This window comes from Chanodichthys erythropterus, chromosome 19, assembly GCF_024489055.1.
Source record: "Chanodichthys erythropterus isolate Z2021 chromosome 19, ASM2448905v1, whole genome shotgun sequence".
NCBI classification, from domain to species: Eukaryota; Metazoa; Chordata; class Actinopteri; order Cypriniformes; family Xenocyprididae; genus Chanodichthys; species Chanodichthys erythropterus.
Genome location: NC_090239.1, coordinates 3,454,323 through 3,475,272, shown reverse-complemented (window position 1 = coordinate 3,475,272; position 20,950 = coordinate 3,454,323). Strand labels below are relative to the sequence as shown.

The 20,950-nt window shown below is 34.8% G+C and overlaps 1 protein-coding gene across 8 annotated transcripts in view; it reads right to left on the bottom strand.

The window, feature by feature from the left end:
* dock1 (dedicator of cytokinesis 1) overlaps positions 1-19,891 on the bottom strand; it is a 273,581-nt gene extending 253,690 nt beyond the window's left edge. For all 8 annotated transcript variants that reach the window (XM_067368773.1, XM_067368774.1, XM_067368776.1 and 5 more), the window contains exon 1: positions 19,716-19,891. In XM_067368773.1, coding sequence (XP_067224874.1) covers positions 19,716-19,758 — 43 coding nt within the window. In that variant the 5' untranslated portion in view covers positions 19,759-19,891. The remainder of the gene's footprint in view (positions 1-19,715) is intronic.
* Between the last annotated feature and the right edge of the window lie 1,059 nt (positions 19,892-20,950).

Sequence of the window (20,950 nt, the reverse complement as noted above, 5' to 3'; positions counted from 1 at the left end):
AAAAATATGTATTTCATAAAATACAGTTAAAGTACAGTTTTGAGGCTGGTAAATCCACCAATGGCTTACTTACAGTCACTGTACATTACATTGTGTACATGGTTCATCTATTGAAACATTCTCTGATTAAACTAAAAGAAAAGCACAATTCAGATGAGATTATCTGTGAAGTGGACCAGCCAAGACAAACCTGCCTGCAATCTCAACAGAATATCCTGCATTAATGGGACTGGAGCCAAACACGGATAAAACTAATTAACCTTGTCTTTTAATAGTGTCTTCTCTAAATGCCACACAAGAACAACCCCTGGTGGAGAGCAAGTGACCATCATGACCAGAGCATCGTCTTCCCAGCATCAGAGCTTCACTGTCACTCTTAAACTCTCCTAATGAACCGATGGGATTGCGCCCCATGGATCCCAGTAGAATGAAAGAAGAGATGACGAGAGGCAAGAGAGGAAGGGTTAATGTTGGGCATTTATCATCATGTCAGCACAGCCAATCAAAGGCACATTTTTAATGAGCTCAGGGAACTCTGGGAGATAATGAGCACCACTGTCACTCTGCAAATAAAGGGCCGGTGTCATCGTTGCTTTATGAAACATGCAACACAAGACTAGTGTGCAGGGCATTCTCAGCGAGTGCAATAGTGGACGTCAGCATATAACTGACAATCAGTTTGCACTTTCAGGTCAATGACGGTCATGCAATAATTTAAAGAGAATTTTGCTGAGCAAGTTAAAGTTAGTTTGTGTCTAATGATGCACGGGATACACAATAAAATAACATTTCATTATTTACTCTACTGATCACATTCCACACAATGCATCCTGGGAACTAGAAACAACACAGTCAACTTTGTTAATGCAACAAACAATATTACATGCAGTCCAGCAATGAACCAGTAATTAACTAAATTAATAATATTAAATTATAAAATTATAATTGAATTTCAGCATTTGACTGGATCTTGAAAACTGGGCCATGATATTATTGATTTATGTCAATCAATATAAAGCAACCATAAAAGTAAATAAAAAATAAATAAAAGTTAATTCAGAAGTCAAGAGATTGTTTTTTTAACCTCAAACTTTCATAAAAAGCTGAAGCCACAGAACACGCACACAATCCCAAACAACAGGACAAAAGCATTAGTGGTAACAAAAGCTCTTGCGGAAAAGCACTCAGACATTTCAAGAGCCTTTAAAAAACAAAACAAAAGACGAAACACTTGTGAACAGAATCCCTGATCAATATTTCATAAATATGAGCTGGTTCACCATGAAAATAAAGTTAGAGCATTCCTCCTCTTTTAAAACTTGATGAACATCAGCTATGAAAGCTGGTATAAACAGCAGTTTTACAAACAGCACATTTCTCAGAGCTGCAGCTCTGTTCAATTGTGCACATGATGAGGTAAATCACTTTCTGATGCGCTCAAAGCCCTGAGTCATCAGCTATTGTTGTTCGGAGCTCAACAATGTGTTTAGTCAAAGTTGGAATAGTTCAGGCGGGCACACAATGAAAACAATAACACAATCAATCTCTGAATAGATCCATCTAGTTATTTTTAAAAAGTATAGTCACCCAACCCATAGGTCATTCCAAACCTTAGTAACAACAATTGGCGAAAACCACCATAAAAGCATCACAAAGTTGTTCATAAGACTTGTATGACTTCAGAAAACCCAATAAAATGCGATATAGTGCACTAAACAAATTTAAGTTGTTATTCACTGAAATAAATCACAATTTAAAGAGATAGTTCATCCAAAAATGAGAATTCTGTCATTATTTACTAATTTCATGCCGTTCAAAACCCATAAGACGTTCGTTCATCTTCGGAAAAAAAAAGAAGACATTTTTAATAAAATCTGAGATATCCCCAGCCCCCCCACCCATATATGATTGTTATATTATAGTATAGTATAGTATAGTATAGTATAGTATAGTATTATTATATTATATATACACACCCCACTCAAAAGTTTGGGATCGGTAAGATTTTTTATGTTTTTAAAAGAAGTTTTGTCTGCTCACCAAGGCTACATTTATTTAATTAAAAATACAGTAAAAACAGTATTATTGTAAAAAATTATTACAATTTAAAATAACTGTTTTCTATTTGAATATATTTTAAAATGTAATTTATTCCTGTGATGCAAAGCTGAATCATTACTCCAGTCTTCAGTGTCACATGATCCTTCAGAAATCATTCTAATGATGATAAGTTCCTCAAGAAATGTTTGTTATTATTATTGAAAACAGTTGTGTACTTTTTTTCTTTTTTCTTTCAGTATTGCTTGATGAATAGAAAGTTCAAAAGAACAGCATTGATCTAAAATAAAGTTTTTGTAACATTTTACACTACCATTCAAAAGTTTTGGGGTCAGTAAGAATTTTTATTTTAATTTTTTTGAAAAGACATTAAAGAAATTAATATTTTTATTCAGCAGGGATGCATTAATATATATAATATATATAAAATATATATATATAAAATATATATATATAAAATATATATATATATATATATATATATATATATATATATATATATATATATATATATATATATATATATATATATATATATATATATATATATATATATATATATATATATAAAATATATATATATATAAAATATATATATATATATAAAATATATATATATATATAAAATATATATATATATATAAAATATATATATATATAAAATATATATATATATAAAATATATATATATATAAAATATATATATATATAAAATATATATATATATATAAAATATATATATAAAATATATATATATATATATATATATATATATATATATATATATATATATATATATATAAAATATATAAATATATATATATATAAAATATATAAAATACATATATATATAATATATAAAATACATATATATATAATATATAAAATATATATATATAATATATAATATATAATATATATATATATATATATATATATATATATATATATATATATATATAAAATATTAATGTTAAAATAAATGCAATATGAAAAGAAATTAATAAAGAAATTAATAAAGAAAATATAAAGAAAATAAATAAATAAAAGTAAATGAAAACTAACTAATATAAAATACTATTTAAATGGATGAATAGTTTAAATGTAATGTTTTATCAAGAAAAGACCTCCTCAAAATAAAACTAGTGTGACAATGTATCATATGTTAATCAGGATGACGTTTAGGTAGGAACAATAGTTCTGTTGGGCAGCTTGTAAAAGACGTCATGTAGGTCTGCTGCATCTACACCACAATAGACCGATTCATGTAACACCACTGACAGGACGAGTCTTAAACCAACCACGCAAAACACACACTCTTTCAACAAATCTCAATAAAACAGCACATCCCTGTTTGCTTCATCTCTCACAGGTACAACATGTGTGCTGTAAGCAGGAGGTTGGCTCGGCTCTGAAGCCGACAGAAGAGTCATTAATCTCTGTCAGTCGTGAAGACACGAGCACACTGGATTTTTAAAGCCATGTCATCACTGACATTTACTAGCATGTCGCTCTCTGACAGGCCCAAAGCTGGAGGGTGTTTGATAGAGAATGCCATCAAGGGTCACCCCCAGGGGCCCAGAAACAGCCTCAATGTTTTGTGAGTGCAAAATAACAAGAGAGACTATTTTACATTCAAAATGACCGACCGAGTCCTTCATAAGTGTATCACTCAGAAATCTCAGTCATCACTTACCCCCCCTCGTGTCGTTTACTTACTTTATTCGCAAAAGGAAATGTTCATGCTACTCTTTATCCATACAATACAATGAAAGGTGCTGCTGATTGCTAGAGCCGCACGATTAATTGTTAAATGATTATGATCTCGATTCAAACACGCACGCAATCTTATTCCTAAATGACAATGATTCGGCTGTGTCTATTAAACATTAGACAAGTTCAATCAAACATTCAAATCTGTGTCTGTGTTACAATAATTCATATCACATAATAGTTTATAGTTCAGATATAAACACTGATGTATACGGTTGTGATCAAATCACCTTTTGAAATTAATGTGAGGCTTCAAATAAAGATTGTATTAATTGCATTGATACACCAGAATGTGGCGACAAGTGACTGTTAAAATATGCATTCATCACTGAATCATTCATTCAAGAGATTCGTTTAAAAACACTGATTCACCCAGTAATGAAGCAAGTGTTTGAAGTCTTTGAAAGAGTCATTGAATCATTCATTCAAATCGGTTAAAAAAAATCTAATTAATTAAGTATTTATAAATAGACTGCATATAACAGCAATTAACATTTTGTCAGAACCTCTAGTAAATGAGATGTTATTTTGTTTAGCTGTCTGTTCAGAATCATGGGAGAATCATTTTAAATGTAAGAAAATCGTGATTCCCAATTTATCCAGAATCGTGCAGCTCTAGCTGCTGAGCAACAACAAAAAAAAAGCACCAAAACGGTAATCCATACAACTTGTGTGCTGTATAATGAAGACTTCTGAAGTCATACGATTTTTGTGAGGGACAAGATGTCATTCGCTGAAAAGCTCTCAAAGCTAAATCATGCTCATTTCAATATGGCATGTCAAGACGTGTCATGCCAGATTGAATGACAAACACTGGTTCTTGTGTCTCATGGCTTTTTCCATTGACTTCAAACATTTAGCTTATTACAGAAAAGAAAAGAAAAGAAAAGAAAAGAAAAGAAAAGAAAAGAAAAGAAAAGAAAAGAAAAGAAAAGAAAAGAAAAGAAAAGAAAAGAAAAGAAAAGAAAAGAAAAGAAAAGAAAAGAAAAGAAAAGAAAAGAAAAGAAAAGAAAAGAAAAGAAAAGAAAAGAAAAGAAAAGAAAAGAAAAGAAAAGAAAAGAATAAGAATAAGAGGCAGGGACACTATAAATTGATCAAAAGTGACAGTGAAGAAATGTATAATGTTAAAAAAAAAAAAAAAAAAAAAAAAAAAAATCAGTATCAAATAAATGCTGTTCTTTCGAGCTTTATATTCAAAGAATCCTGAAATAAACTGCATCATAGTTTCTACAAAAATATGAAGCAGCACAACTGTTTTCAACATTGATAATAAATGTTTCTTGAGCAGAAAATTAGCATATTAGAACGATTTCTGAAGGATCATGTGACACTGAAGACTGGAGTAATGGAACAAAGGAACAGGTACAAATTACATTCTAAAATATATTCAAATAGAAAACAGTTGTTTTGAATTGTAATAGTATTTCACAATAATACTGTTTTTACTGTATTTATTCAAACAAATGAAACCTTGGTGAGCAGAAGAAACTTATTACAAAAACATCCCCACAAACCATCTGTGTAAAAGCAGTAAAAACAAAGCTCATTTTGTCCTAAATGATTTTAAAAACACTCAATGTTCAATTCAACTGCACAAAACAAATCTGTTCAACCCAAAGACATCTGTTCTCGATGTGCTGGTTTACAGATTCAGAGATTGTTTCACACTTTAAAAGAACCAAACTCCATCTCACTCCATTTGCACTTTTGTGTTTGACCTAACGGTCTGATATGGTTTTCTCTTTAATTCTGCTCAATCTGGTTTCCAAAGAGGCTGGAGTGGATCCAAACAAAGACCACAGAGTCAGGCTTTATGGGATAGTGTGTGTTAAATATGCCACAGAGATGATGTCCATATCTGCCCATCTGTCACAATGCTGGGCTGTATGAATGGGGTAAGATTGGCCTTCTTAACCGAACGAGAGCGTGTGTGTGTGTGTGTGTTTGTGTCCTGCAGGGTAATGACCCTTTATTTCACAGTCAATAGCACAGCATCAACCATCTGTCCAGAGGAGAGACTAAGATCAGACACCAGCAGGACAACTGAGGCCTACTGACATGCACAAAAACCAACATTAATGCCACAGGTTAATGTCCGTTTATGAATGCCATCATTGGGTTACATTACCCAATTAATGTTTGCTAACAAATAAATTATTTTCTCACTTTGCTATCTATCTATCTATCTATCTATCTATCTATCTATCTATCTATCTATCTATCTATCTATCTATCTATCTATCTATCTATCTATCTATCTATCTATCTATCTATCTATCTATCTATCTATCTATCTATCTATCTATCTATGAGAAAACAGCATTTTTTTAATTATTCAACAGAATTAAGCTAAAATTCAATGCACAAGTCTACAACAACAAAATGAATCAAAAAACATCAGAAATAACTGAATTGTCATAATATTTTTTTGTTTGTTAATTTTGTGCTTGTGTCACCAAAGGCCACTGTAATTTGCTCCCCTGTGACTGAGAAACTTAAAGAATAGGGATTGCATTACACATTTTATTAGATCACCATAAATGTATTAAAAAGACTTTTAATGGGAAGGTTTTTATATTAGAGTAATATTCCTTCACCCTTAAACCCTGAGCGTTTCCCTCTGAGAAATCCAGTTATCACATCTTCTCAGACCAAAGCTCATAATATCACATAACTCGACTCCGTAATCCCCAGATTATTCAAAATTCATGTTGAAAATCTATTAAGAATTACTCAAACGTCTCTAAGGGAGACTAATCTACAGCGCCTTACTGCAAACTGAGAAACACAACTCTAAAGAGCGATTACATTACACACTGTCCAGAAACGCGTGTTTATATATGATAACACACATCCTCAATATACCCAAGACCTGGATAGAGGACATTCACGTTTGGTTTGAAATCTGCAAGCTGTCGGCAGATATACTTAGTGACTTCTGACTTGCAAGACTCTTTCAAATGAATGAACAAGTTTAGAATTTTTTTTTTTTTTTTTTTTTTTTTTTTTTTTTTTTAAAAGATCCTGAAGAAAGAGGATACCCACAATAGAGCTAATACTGATAGGATAGACACATTAAGTGCTTCACTCAATATTTTACTGCACTTATACACAAATAAATGGTGTTGAAGTTATTAAACCAGACACTTTTTTACTTGGTGCAGCATCTTAAAAACATAAACTACAAGATAAACGTCATTATAAACCAGCACAAATGACAACATGAAAGAGATTTGGGTGTACATTGTGTATTTCTGTACTGCTTACAAAAAAAAAAAAAAAAAAAAAAAAGACTTAAAATAGAGTGTGTTTGAGGAGTTTATCTTTGTATGAGTGAGTGTGTGTGCATTTTGAATAGCAATTGTGGAAATTTTCTTCAAGGCCATGTGACACCACAGGATATTTCCTGCCCAACACAATACTAATACAAATATCGAGGAAGCTTTCAAAATGTAGCATAACTGATCCCAAATATTGTTAAAAACAACTGAAAAAAGTAGTTCGCTAAACTACACGTTAACAAAAAGCTGTTATCGTCAGAAACTATTATAAGAAAGCAGCATCTTTTAATGAAATGCCAATCAACACAAAAGCATATGAATGATAGTTAAAATCTGATTATTTTGCACACACACACAAAAAAAAAAATGCAACTCAATTTGCACAGAAGCACCAATTACTTTTAAATTTGCATTATAAAAAAAATATAAAAACACCTACTTAATAGAACTAAACTGATAATGTACTTATAATTATATTTAATTAACAAGACTCCATGCAGAGACTGTCTTAGAAAAATATTGAGAAAATAAATGAGAATATCTATTATTGTTTTGATCGGTTTTGAACTAATTCACTGAAATGAATCCTGCACACACAGCATTTGATTGTTGCTGTGTCTTGATCAGTTTTACATCTGTGCACAAAACATGACAAAATTCACCTTTTTTTGTCAAGTTAGCAGAATAACTACTATTTTTAGCTAGTTACTTCCCAACACCGGCTAACACAGGACGTTTGGTAATCTCTTATTGTATCTTTATTCACAGCTTTAAGTTCACAGCTGTCTCATTTCTGGCCTATTTCTAAAGCACGTTCTGCAGCCTTTCCCAGTGCACGAGTCCTGAGAATGGCTCACTATGAGTCCTGCTCAGACACGTTTATTTGCTAATGTCCTCCACTTAAGAAACAACAAAAAGGACAAAGTGATGCTGAACTAATCAGGCTGTAAAAGGGACACATATATAAACGTATTTTTATATATAAAGGGATTCATAAGAGCAACATATTCAACAGCAGATGAGTCTTTAATTACAGTTTGGATGCCAGGAGTTTTATTTTTATTACAATGCAAAGCAATAAAAAAATTAAAAAAAATAAAAAAAAAAATCAGCACACTTTACTTTGATTTGTAACAAACACTTCTCATGTTTGGTTCGATTAAAACGAACCCTGGTGCAATTGCTCTGTAAGTGCTGTTTGTTTGAACGCTGCCATCTGAACCCACCAAACGAACCAAACTACAAGTGAACGTACCATAAAAATTAATTCAGGGGACCCGTTACCCCAACTTAAATGCATGGTTGCAAGTTAAAAATTACAGTTTACTGGATTTCTAGTTCCCAGCATGCTTTGCATAGGACTAGATAAGGAGAATAAATGTTTTTTTTAAGTGTTACACATAACATTAAGTGTTTTTTATGTGTTTTTTAGTGAAGGGAAAGACCTGTTAATGTTTAATGTTGTGATGTTGGACATTTAAAAGAATTTGTGTAATGTTGAAGTTTTTGTGGTTACCATTGTGTGATACATGAAGGTAAACACTATTGACTCTAAGCAATGACTGCGCTTATGCCGATGACAAGTAATATCTTACTTGTTCATTAATTATACAGTTTTGTTAGCATGTGCTGTGATAGCTGTTGATTTGAAATGAAGTAGATAAGATGAATTGGTTCGCCTTAATTGTTTTTATATAGTAATCAACTTAAAAATTTGTGTTTATGCTACAAATTAAGTTCTTCTAACTCAATGTAGCTTGTTGGTGGAATGTAAATTTACTGTAAGTTGTCACAACTCAAAAAAATTTAGTTGAGCCAGCACATTATTTTGTAATAATGTGTAAGATGATGCTCACCGAACTTCAATGAAAATTAAATACTACAATATTAACAATGCAAATGACTTATGGTAAACATCCTATCCTGATTTGATTTATAAATAAATTACAAAATGAAATGTAAAAATAAAAAGCCAAATTCAGTGTTAGAAACAGTTAATTATTCGATACACTGCATGTGCAATGTCACACAGCGGTCAGGTTTGACACAAACTGTGGTGCCGAAAATGACACCGCATCTAATCTCGTTGGCACATCTTGTAAACTCTGGTGTGAAAGGTTTTAACGTTTAAAAAGCATTCAAGTCATGCAATCGTGTCGTGATGATTGATCAGTGTCGTCACTGTCCATGAGAATTCGCGCTCCTCTCTCGCCCTCGCCAGAGTCTTTCTGACACTTCTCATCTGACAGGGTCCAAACACAGAGCAGACTGTGGTTGAGGTTAATCAGGAGCACACTGGAGATAATGAGAGATTATACGCTTGTGTGTGTGAGTACAAACAGAACTATTGTCTTCAGTCAAGCTGCAGTTCTCACTGGCGGCTTTACTGAAGCCAAAGGAAGTGGCATTTCCTTATCTGGGGAGCCAAAGTGTTGGGTAGAGCAATCCTGTCCGTCACTGCAGAAACCACCAGAATACCAAAGTAAACAACACTGTCTACAGTCAGAAAGAGTGATAACAGCACAGAGATGAGTGGCAGTTTGTAAGGACTCAACGCAACCAGTCATTTTAGCTCTCATGCTCTTCAGTACAGTATGGTTTATATTCAGGGATGTTTGCAAAAGCAAGTATCGTGATTACAATCATGTTCATACTTAAAGGTGCAGTGTGTAAATTTTAGCAGCATCTAGTGGTGAGATTGTGAACTGCAACCAACAGAAGATCACCCATCCCTTTCATGTGATTTGAGACACTAAGTAAAAGATGTCGTCGTCTGAGACAGCAGGGAGTATGTTAGCCAGTCAAGCAATGAGGTCTTCTAACAAAGAACGGTCTCTGTTTCTAATAAACCATATGACTAGTACTACTACTACTGTGCGTATTCAACAGCGACGATGCAAGCGGTCTCTAAAAACATGAACGATTTAGAAGAAGAACATAGTAATGAAACACTCTCTGTAGAGTGTTTGTCCGTTTAGGGCTGCTGTAGAAACATGCCGGTGCATAATTACAACTTGACATGGAGGGGGACCCGCGGTGTATAAGATGGTGTAGAATGGCTCATTCTAAGGTATTAAAAAAAACATAGGCTAACGGTTCATTTTGTAAGGTCTTTATACACCACTGAAAACAGTTATGTATATTATATTGCATTTCTGTCAATAGATCCTCCCAAATTTTACACATTGCACCTTTAAAAATCAGCATGAAACGGAAGTTGCAATACTCTTCTTCTCTGTTGTGACGTATATCTGAGTGAAACGGCTTCTCGAACTAGAAAAAAAGAAGGTTGGGACTTGATTTTGTACAATGGGAATTGATTGGATGGTTGTGGTTTGCTGTTGGTGGATCTAAGGTGAGTGACAGACTGCAAGCAGCAATTATCAGGGTTCAAGTGTTTTAAGGCCTTTTAGCACATGCGTAAAAAAGGTACACCTGTAACTTACTAATGGAAAAGACCATTTACAGCCAATACAGGCAATTTACCATAGGAAATATATGCTTTTTAAAGCTTTTTAACAGTTACCGTGATTGGTACCAAAACATTGGACTAGTTCGTCAAAGTTGGTTACTGAAATTATTTAACGAACGATTCAATGGACAGCAGCAAAAAAATTAATTCACGCAATACACAATGCTTAACGCACATGAAAAACACAAAGGCGCCCCCTGGTGGGCGATTTCCTTTCGAAAGTCTCGCAAGCCTCTAGATTAACGGTGAAGTAGTTATAGCCATTTTCATGTTTTTTCTTCCCCTGTTATAGCGCCAACAAGTGGCCAGTCGCCGCATTCTTTGTAACGCAACCACAGAACGAGCTCTTACATTGGTGTGCTGAGTTTGGTGAAAATATTTCATTCCATTTATAGCCATTTTAGTAAAGCCAGTAATACAGCCACTATTATAGCCACTTCAAACATTTTGGCGGCCCTTGGGGACTGTGATTCAAATTTTCAATTTTTTTTTTTTGGGGGGGGGGGATAATTATTGACGCTCAGAATCTTGCTGCACTGGTTTGGTTCCGATCAGGCCAAAAACTTAGGACCAGTTCGCAAAAATAGGTTTTTCAAAAAAAATTCAAAAATACCCAAGGCATACATTTTGTCCGTCTTGAGCCAAGGATTCCAACGACATGATACACTTGAGTCTACGCATAACAGTTCAGGAGTTATGAGTGATTTTGTACTTTTCACTGCTGTAACGCCCCATTACAGCGGTTTAATTACAATCACAATGTAATCGTAATGTGATTGCAAAGGCTGTGATTTAATTAAATAAATATATGAGCTGCGTGTTTCAAAGTGAAGTGTGGTGCAATTCTATGACGATCCTTATGATCTGGTGTTTTCAGTGTCTCTTGGCAGCTTGATTCACAGTAAACGCTGCCAACTAATGTTGGCAACCAAAGTTACCACAAAAAATGCCAAAAACCCTTGGAACACCTTAATGACTGCATGGTTACCACTCAGTATACACCATTAAAGTTTTGCACATTAAAAACAATCTTCTTCTTTGGCTAATCTCTTGTTTCTCTGAGCTGGATTGATTTAGCTTTGTCAGTATGAAAAACCACATGTTGGCTCTACAGTGCCACAGTAATATAAATCATTCATACAGCAAGAAAAATCTTTCAGCTGTTATTTAGCTAAAGTCTCAAAGGATCAACAAACAGTAAGAAGTCTTTTAACCTCCTTTCCAAACTCAAAAAACTGCTCTCATCCATGTGTTATGGCACATTAATGGTGCAGTGTTTACAACACAACACTTCAACTTTAATCAAAAGGGGTTAGAATGATGGTAACATGACAGAAGTGAAGGACAGGAGAACAGCGGCGTCTCCTTCCGGCTCGGCACATTTCATATGCATGCAATAAGCACAGTCAGACTCCAAACACTCGTTTGATCGCGACTGCAAATATGGGGTAACAGATATGACATTTGCATGCTTCTGTCTTCAAGATTGTTATGTGAAGATGAGTGGCATAAAGCATAAATCTACAAATGTGAGAATGTCATCACCAATCAAACAATATGTTATTGTGCTGGATGACAGATCTGAAGTTATGACAGAAAGAAAGAAGGAAAAAGAACAAACAATGAACAAAAGAAAGACAAGCTTAAGGGTGAAACAAACAAAAATAACATAAAATTACATTTTGGAAAAGACAATGTGTTTGCTATGCTAGAGCTGCATGATTAATCGTTAAAGATTGCAATCTCAATAAAAAAATAAAATAAAATAAATAAAAAAAAACATGCAATCTTTTTCCTACTTCCTAAATGACAACAATTTGCCTGTGTCTATTAAACCTTTGAAAACTCACACCAGAACATTCAAATCTGTGTTGCTGCTGCCACAAATTAAGAGACAGCAGTTGTCATGTAGGTATGAAACAGCTTCACAAACATGTCTTTTCAACCACACAGTATCATTATTTCTGTCTTGCAATAATTCAGTTTACCACCGAAGTAATAGGATAAAAGTTTATAGTTCAGATCTAAGCACTGATGTCTATGGTAAAATCTATAGTAACCTTTTGAAATTAACTTGATGCAGATAGCATCGTTACACCAGTAGATGGCGACAAGTGACTGTTAAAAATGTATTCGTCATTGAATCATTCATTCAAGAGATTTGTTCAAAAATACTAATCCATCCAGTAATGAAACAAGTGTGCTGTATCCGAAAACTTGCAGCAGACTTGTTGTCTTGCTGCCTTGTCAGTCAATGACTCTGTACGTTTGCATACGAAGGTACCTCACAAAACTGATTTTGGACTGACTTCTGGATTAATGATCTACAGAAAATAGAGCTTTGGTGATAACTGAGCAAATATTTAATTACTAAGTAATTTCTCACTAGAAAATGACATCATAAGTGGAAAAGTTTGTCAAAGATGTACAGTGGGTACGGAAAGTATTCAGACCCCCTTAAATTTTTCACTGTTATATTGCAGCCATTTCCTAAAATCATTTAAGTTCATTTTTTCCCTCATTAATGTACACACAGCACCCCATATTGACAGATAAACACAGAATTGTTGACATTTTTGCATATTTATTAAAAAAGAAAAACTGAAATATGGTCCTAAGTATTCAGACCCTTTGCTGTGACGCATATATTTAACTCAGGTGCAGTCCATTTCTTCTGATCATCCTTGAGATGGTTCTACACCTTCATTTGAGTCCAGCTGTGTTTGATTATACTGATTGGACTTGATTAGGAAAGCCACACACCTGTCTATATAAGACCTTACAGCTCACAGTGCATGTCAGAGCAAATGAGAATCATGAGGTCAAAGGAACTGCCTGAAGAGCTCAGAGACAGAATTGTGGCAAGGCACATATCTAACCATGGTTACAAAAACATTTCTGCTGCACTTAAGGTTCCTAAGAGCATAGTGGCCTCCATAATCCTTAAATGGAAGACGTTTGGGATGACCAGAACCCTTCCTAGAGCTGGCCGTCCGGCCAAACTGAGCTATTGGGGGAGAAGAGCCTTGGTGAGAGAGGTAAAGAAGAATCCGGGAGATGGGAGAAAGTTGTAGAAAGTCAACCATCACTGCAGCCCTCCACCAGTCGGGGCTTTATAGCAGAGTGGCCCGACGGAAGCCTCTCCTCAGTGCAAGACACATGAAAGCCTGCATGGAGTTTGCTAAAAAACACCTGAAGGACTCCAAGATGGTGAGAAATAAGATTCCCTGGTCTGATCCAATACAATCCCAACAGTGAAGCATGGTGGTGGTGGCAGCATCATGCTGTGTTTTTCAGCTGCAGGGACAGGACGACTGGTTGCAATTGAGGGAAAGATGAATGCGGCCAAGTACATGGATATCCTGGACGAAAACCTTCTCCAGAGTGCTCAGGACCTCAGACTGAGCCGAAGATTTACCTTCCAACAAGACAATGACCCTAAGCACAGAGCTAAAATAACGAAGGAGTGGCTTCACAACAACTCCGTGACTGTTCTTGAATGGCCCAGCCAGAGCCCTGACTTAAACCCAATTGAGCATCTCTGGAGAGACCTAAAAATGGCTGTCCACCAACATTTATCATCCAACCTGACAGAACTGGAGAAGATCTGCAAAGAGGAATGGCAGAGGATCCCCAAATCCAGGTGTGAAAAACTTGTTGCATCTTTCCCAAAAAGACTCATGGCTGTATTAGATCAAAAGGGTGCTTCTACTAAATACTGAGCAAAGAGTCTGAATACTTAGGACCATGTGATATTTCAGTTTTTCTTTTTTAATAAATCTGCAAAATTGTCAACAATTCTGTGTTTTTCTGTCAATATGGGGTGCTGTGTGTACATTAATGAGGGAAAAAATGAGCATAAATGATTTTAGCAAATGGCTGCAATATAACAAAGAGTGAAAGGGGGTCTGAATACTTCCCATACCCACTGTATATTTACACAGAAATTGAACACCAACTGCAACGTTCAGATGCCATCTTTACTTTTTAGCCCAACTGTCACAGAATGGAAAGCACAGGATTGTGGGATATCAAAGGCAATGAAGAATATATGCTGCCTTCAAACATCGATCAGATGATGGTATCTCAGGAGACAGGAAGTGAAGCTAAAATTGGATTCAGACGTGCCTTCCTACCTTGCAATGCATCCTCTGAAGGCAGTGTTTTTAAGCTTTTGGACGCAGCCGTGAAGTCTTTATGAGTGAATCATATGCATGCAACAATTAACATTTTGTCATGGTAGAATCATATCTATTTTAAACAAAAAAAAGTTATGATTCTCAATTTATCCAGAATCATGCAGTTCTTATGCAGTTTTTTAAGTTGTTCTAAATGAATTAGCACATTGATATGTGGTTGCTAGAATGTTCTGGGTGCTTATTTACTAGTCCAAGTATCTGATATTTTTGGTCTCTCTTTTAATGACAGAATCACATTAAACTATTATTAAGAATATTTAAAAGGGGAAAAATAAGTAGGTCTTTAGGCAACTGTTGCTGTTGAGATGGCCTGTGGGTGACTGAAACATCTTGTTTTTTGGTGTGCCGCACAAATATTCCAAGCATGTCTGTGGAATGCCAGAATATTTACAGGATGCAGGAAGTTCAGCTGAGCCTCTCTAGTTCAGAGACAACCTTTCAAAAGACAAATCAGAAAAACACAGAAAAACTGAATTTCAGCATGTGCCAGACTTCTTATGGAAGTGCAGAGCTGGCACCTTTTCCAAGATGCCTTCCAGAACTGGATGCGATTCCAAATGGCTGGTTCATGTAAAATCTCTCAACCAATGTTTACTTCCCACCTTTAATCAGAAAGGTATGTAATTAACCAAATTAGCGCAAGCATTAATTCATTGGCAAGCACATCTTAAAGAAATGCTTCAGATATGCAAAAGATGCCAGGCACAACTCAAACCTGAGGAATGGAAGTGGTTGTGAATTACCATCACATGCATCAGGTTACTGCAATGACTACCCAAATAAGACAAGGAAACAGGATGATTCAAGCACAAATAAATATCAAAAACGTGCAATATCAGTCACATGGACAAATCTATCTGGGCAAGTTAATGAATTTCAAGATAGACTTAAAATGATTTTACAAATTATCACCACAATTAATTATGATTATTACAATGATTTTAATGTGATTTTAATTAGGCTATTATGTTCTTTATTCAAATTAAGCATTAAACCATTATTATGTTTTCATAGTCTCGTATTTAAGCAAAAATGCTTAAATACGTTTCAATTACTTAAACCGATTCAAAACAAAGATTCAACTACTTAAACACTCAAAGTAGTCTTTAAATTATGAATTTCTTACATATTAAATAGAAATATTAATATATAAATATTGCAATAGACAAGTATTGTTATACTGATACATATAAAAAACATGATTCTCCAGTGAGCTTATTTAGTGAAACACATGCCTTAATTATTTTTAACTAGATTTTGCTATATTTTAGCAATAAACAATTTGAATCTACATGGCTACAACAGCCGTTTTGTTGAAACTGTGGTTCCTCTCATTAGGAAAAAACGGCATTGAACAATAAACATTAATTCATGTTTATTGAGTATGTATACATGCATATCTGAGAAGTACGTCTGTGCACATTAAGTAATTTTTTAATGGACAACATTTTATTGTTCATGCATCAACACAATTCCTTCATCTCAGCCATCTTTCTGCAGAGAAACTTCACTTCTATTTTCTTCTCAAGGCCTGCATGAATGGAACAAACTACACACACAAAGCCTATTAAAGCTGCTTTGGAAACTCTTTAGGGACAGCAGCGAGTAAGCAGCACACCTCTCTCAGAGATCACTTCCTCAAATACCACAGGACTTACTCATGCAGAGAGACGGAGGTGCGCGGAGAATCCAAAAAAAGAGGACCTGAAATTAACCCTTTACTGTCAAAACCATAAATTGACAGATCTGAACAACCATGCTTGTGTTTTAAACATGCAGAACTATGCTGAAAAATGACAGTCTTAGTAAGTTAACCTTAGCCAATGCATTTTGATTGTAGACAGTTCAGTTTGAAGAACAAACCCAACACTCTCTCGATTTAATCATCTCCCTTTGTCAGTTATTTGATTCAACATCAGTGAAATGAGACTGTAAACCACACAACTGATCACAGAGTATGAGTTATGACTGATTTTAGGGATCTTCCTGATGGAATCTTTGATCCAGACATTCAGGATAGAGGCACGAACATCCGCCGGATCCGATGCAATAGAATGCGGCACGGGACAAGTTTTGAATTGCAGACCTCTAAATCAGGACACACCCAAACCCTTTAAATCACATGACTCAAACCCCCAAAGCCCCTTTGTCACATGACTCTCAGACCATGTTTACACCTGGAATAAAAGGTGTGCTCCCACCATATCCTAATTACTGTAAAGTTATTGTAAAGTACTGTAAAGACTTTAGGGATGCACCGATATTAAAATTTTGGCCGATACCAATAAGTCTTTATATTTGAAAGCCGATACCGATATACTGGCCGATAAATCGAAATCCAAATTTTTATATATATCATTTTTGCGAGTCTGATTACAAAAACAAAAGTCTCACCATTAAAAGCCATGTCCTAAGCACACAATTATGATGTTCTCTTCTCATTATAATTGTATGTAGCCTATGACAGACTTGCGCTGCACGTTGCACTTAAGTGCAAGACTCCAACCATATTTCAAGCAATTCAAAACCATCATGGTGAACAGTGTGCACGAAGTGTCTCAGCTGAAGGAAATAATCCATATTTATCGGCTGTATTATATCGGCCAAATTTTCTTATCAGGCCGATAACAATAACATTAAAAATGAACATATATCGGCCAATACCGATATGGTGGCCGATATATCGTGCATCACTATAATAAGTCTTGGGATGCACGATATATCGGCCACCATAACGGTATCAGACGATATATTTTCATTTTTAATGTTATCGTTATCAGCCCGATAAGAAAATATGATTATTTCCTTCAGCTGAGATATTTCAAATGTGCACGGTTCACCATGATGGCTTTAAAATGTTTTAAATATTGTAATTGTGTGCTTGGGACATGGCTTTTAATGGTGAGACTTGTTTTTGTAATCAGCATCTCAAAAATTACATAAAAATTTGCTATCAGCTTTCAAATATAAAGAATTATCGGTATCGGCCAACATTTCATATCGGTGCATCCCTAAATAAGTCCATATAGAAGTAAGTAAATAAATGCATAAATCGATCATTTGTGTGTGTGTGTATATAACATGGAAGTAAGTCAGAAATGGTGCTACTTTCAACAGTTAGTCTATCAAGGAAGCAGCACACCCAAATGTGCTTCAACATGTTCCTCTTTTACCTGCCATAGTGAGAAAAAGCTTCACCTCAGTCTAGTACACTTTACAATTTAAATTACACCAATACAGAGGCAAAACTATTTAAACATTACAGAGTGAAATTCAACCACCCTCAGGATAAAAATATACACACACACAACAAAGACTAGACATTTCTACACACCGCCTCACGCTCCTTTCAGCTCAGAGTGAAAGTCACTATAAAAGCACTGAGCAACACAAACAGGTAGAGAGACCACAATATTTCAAAAGAGTTGAATAACTCCTCTCCGCCTGCAAGCAGAACAGAAGTTTCTATCTGACATGAACACTGGAGATATTTTCAGTCTGCATCAAGGAGAGCAGATAAATCCAAAATTATGGGCTAGACGGAGTTTGCTGCCAATAAAAGATCCTACTGATCCAACATTTAATGCAACCCATAAAGTTCTTCTCCAGTTGAGATGGGATTAAGATTCTATTATATCTTTAAATCATCCCTAAACTCTGAAAACATCCTTGTCAAGAACCTTCAAAGTGAACTTTTGGTATGTAAACTACTATTATGGCTGTTCAAGGAAACACTTCAGTTAGAAAAACACCAACAGTATCATTCGGCGCAAAATGTCATGACTAATAATGACATGTCAACGCAGAGATGTCAATCACAGCTGAAGGAATGAGACAACGTACAACGAATAGCATGTCAACAATCCAGTCTATCATTATATTCGAGAAGGAAGAAAAACACAGTGTTTGTATAACATTTAGTTCTAAACATATTTGGACACATGCAGACCAGGCAGGGACGTAGTATTTTCAGTGACTAAAATGTAAAGCAAGTCATGAGGAAGCTTGGGAATGATAAAAGACATGAAACTATCACAGATATGTTCATATCAGGTGCCTAAGACAAATGAAATCATGACACAAGTATACTAACACTGACCAATCAGAATTGAGTATTCTAACGCGATACCTGCACAAAATTACTCCATAAAAATATTTTACACAATATTGAAATTCACAAAATTAATTCTTTAAAACACCCAGATGAGAACAAATAAACATAGCCCATATAGTATAACGTATATAGTAGTCCAACAAAATGAGTGTGTTTACATCAGGCTTCCCACGCATTACGACTTTCCATTACTTTTCCAGTAATTACGATACTGGATATGGATTTATAAAAGTACTTTTACAGAGATACGTACACATACTCAATATCAGTGAGTTAGTATCCAATAAAATATTTCAGGTCAGGCCATGTATATGGACTACAGGACTTCTGTGACTGGAAATCACAGTTTTTAAATATCCATTACAGTGGGATCCCTGAAATCCCAAACAAAACAATCTGGCGAACGAAAGCAGCAGTGGCTGTTAGAAAGCAGCGTGTTAAGAATCTTCCGCGGGAAAACACAACAAGCGCGAAAAGTTCTTAAAACATATCAGCGCGAAACAAAGTATCAAAGTATTTGTTACAAAGTATCAATGCGCGAGTAACAATGAGAAACAATGTATCCATGAGCTCCATTCAGGCCGCCGCGCAGGAAACACTGGAACTAGGCGCGTCTGTGTCAATCTCTCACACACACTCACATCTCAAATATATAATAGCGCAGTGATTACACTGACACACAATCATAAAAACACGTCAGCTCTAAGCATCCTCAAAGAATCTAAACTAGCCTGGAAATGTAGAAACATCAGCATTTCTCCCAAAACTTTTCTAAACAGGACTAAAAGAAGTTCATGCAAGTTTCCTTCTTTACTCACCTACTCCATACTTCTCTTTCTTCGTGGGCACCCAGCGCGACATCCTCACTGATGAAGGTGTTGTGAGACGCCCGTGAGTGTTGTTGTCGCTATTCCAAATATGTATCCAGAGTTTTTCCACACACTTTTTCTTTTCTCTGTAGGAGTGGAAAGACTCATCTAGCCGCCATTTTCCACCATCACTGAACTCATGAACCGCGAGGGGGAGATATGAGAAACTTTCTGTCATGTGGGACACCAGCGTCACCGGACGACCGGACTGTCCCTCACAAAACACTTACCATGGAAGCTATAAATTCGGCCAAAATACCAGAGTAAAGTAAAAGTAACAATACAACTTTTGTCACTTGGTGTACAGGGAATATATTTGTGTTCCAGGTGTACATTCTTTTATTAAAATGCACAGATTTATTATTATTTTGTTATGATTTATTTTTGCGATATATATATATATATATATATATATATATATATATATACATATATATATATATATATATATATATATATACTATATGTGTGTGTGTGTGTGTGTGTGTGTGTGTGTGTGTGTGTGTGTGTGTGTGTGTGTTTATTTGTGTTTTATAAATGTTTATTTAATTTAAATCCTCATTAAAAAAAAAATAAAAAAAAAATTGGGTTAAAAACAACCCGAGTTGGGTTGAAAATGGACAAACCCAGCGACAGGGTTGTTTTAACCCAGGGGTTGGGTTAAATGTTTGCCCATCGTGCTGGGCGTTTTTATTTAACCCAACTATTGTTTAAAAAAATGACTATATGGCTGGCTTAAAATGAATCCAAAATAGGCTGGAAATTAAAAATTAGATAATGACTAGAGGCGACAATAATCATCAAAAGGTGAACATTTAAATGTTTATTGTTTCATTATTATTCATTAAACTAATTAATAAATGTTAATTTCCAACACACTTTGGGTTCATTTTGGGTTTAAGAGAGCAATACAATAATTTCTAAACAATAGTTGAGTTAAATAAAAATACCCAACAGGTTGGACAAACATTTAACCCAACCGCTGGGTTAAAACAACACAGTTGCTGGGTTTGGCCATTTTCAACCCAACTTGGGTTGTTTTTAACCCAGCATTTTTTAGAGTGTAAAGTTTAAAGACGTTAAATAAATAATTTCAGTATTTGGTGTATGAAAATTATATACATTTTTATTTCGTAACCAACAATTTTAAAGGATTAGTCCACTTTTAAATAAACTTTTCCTGA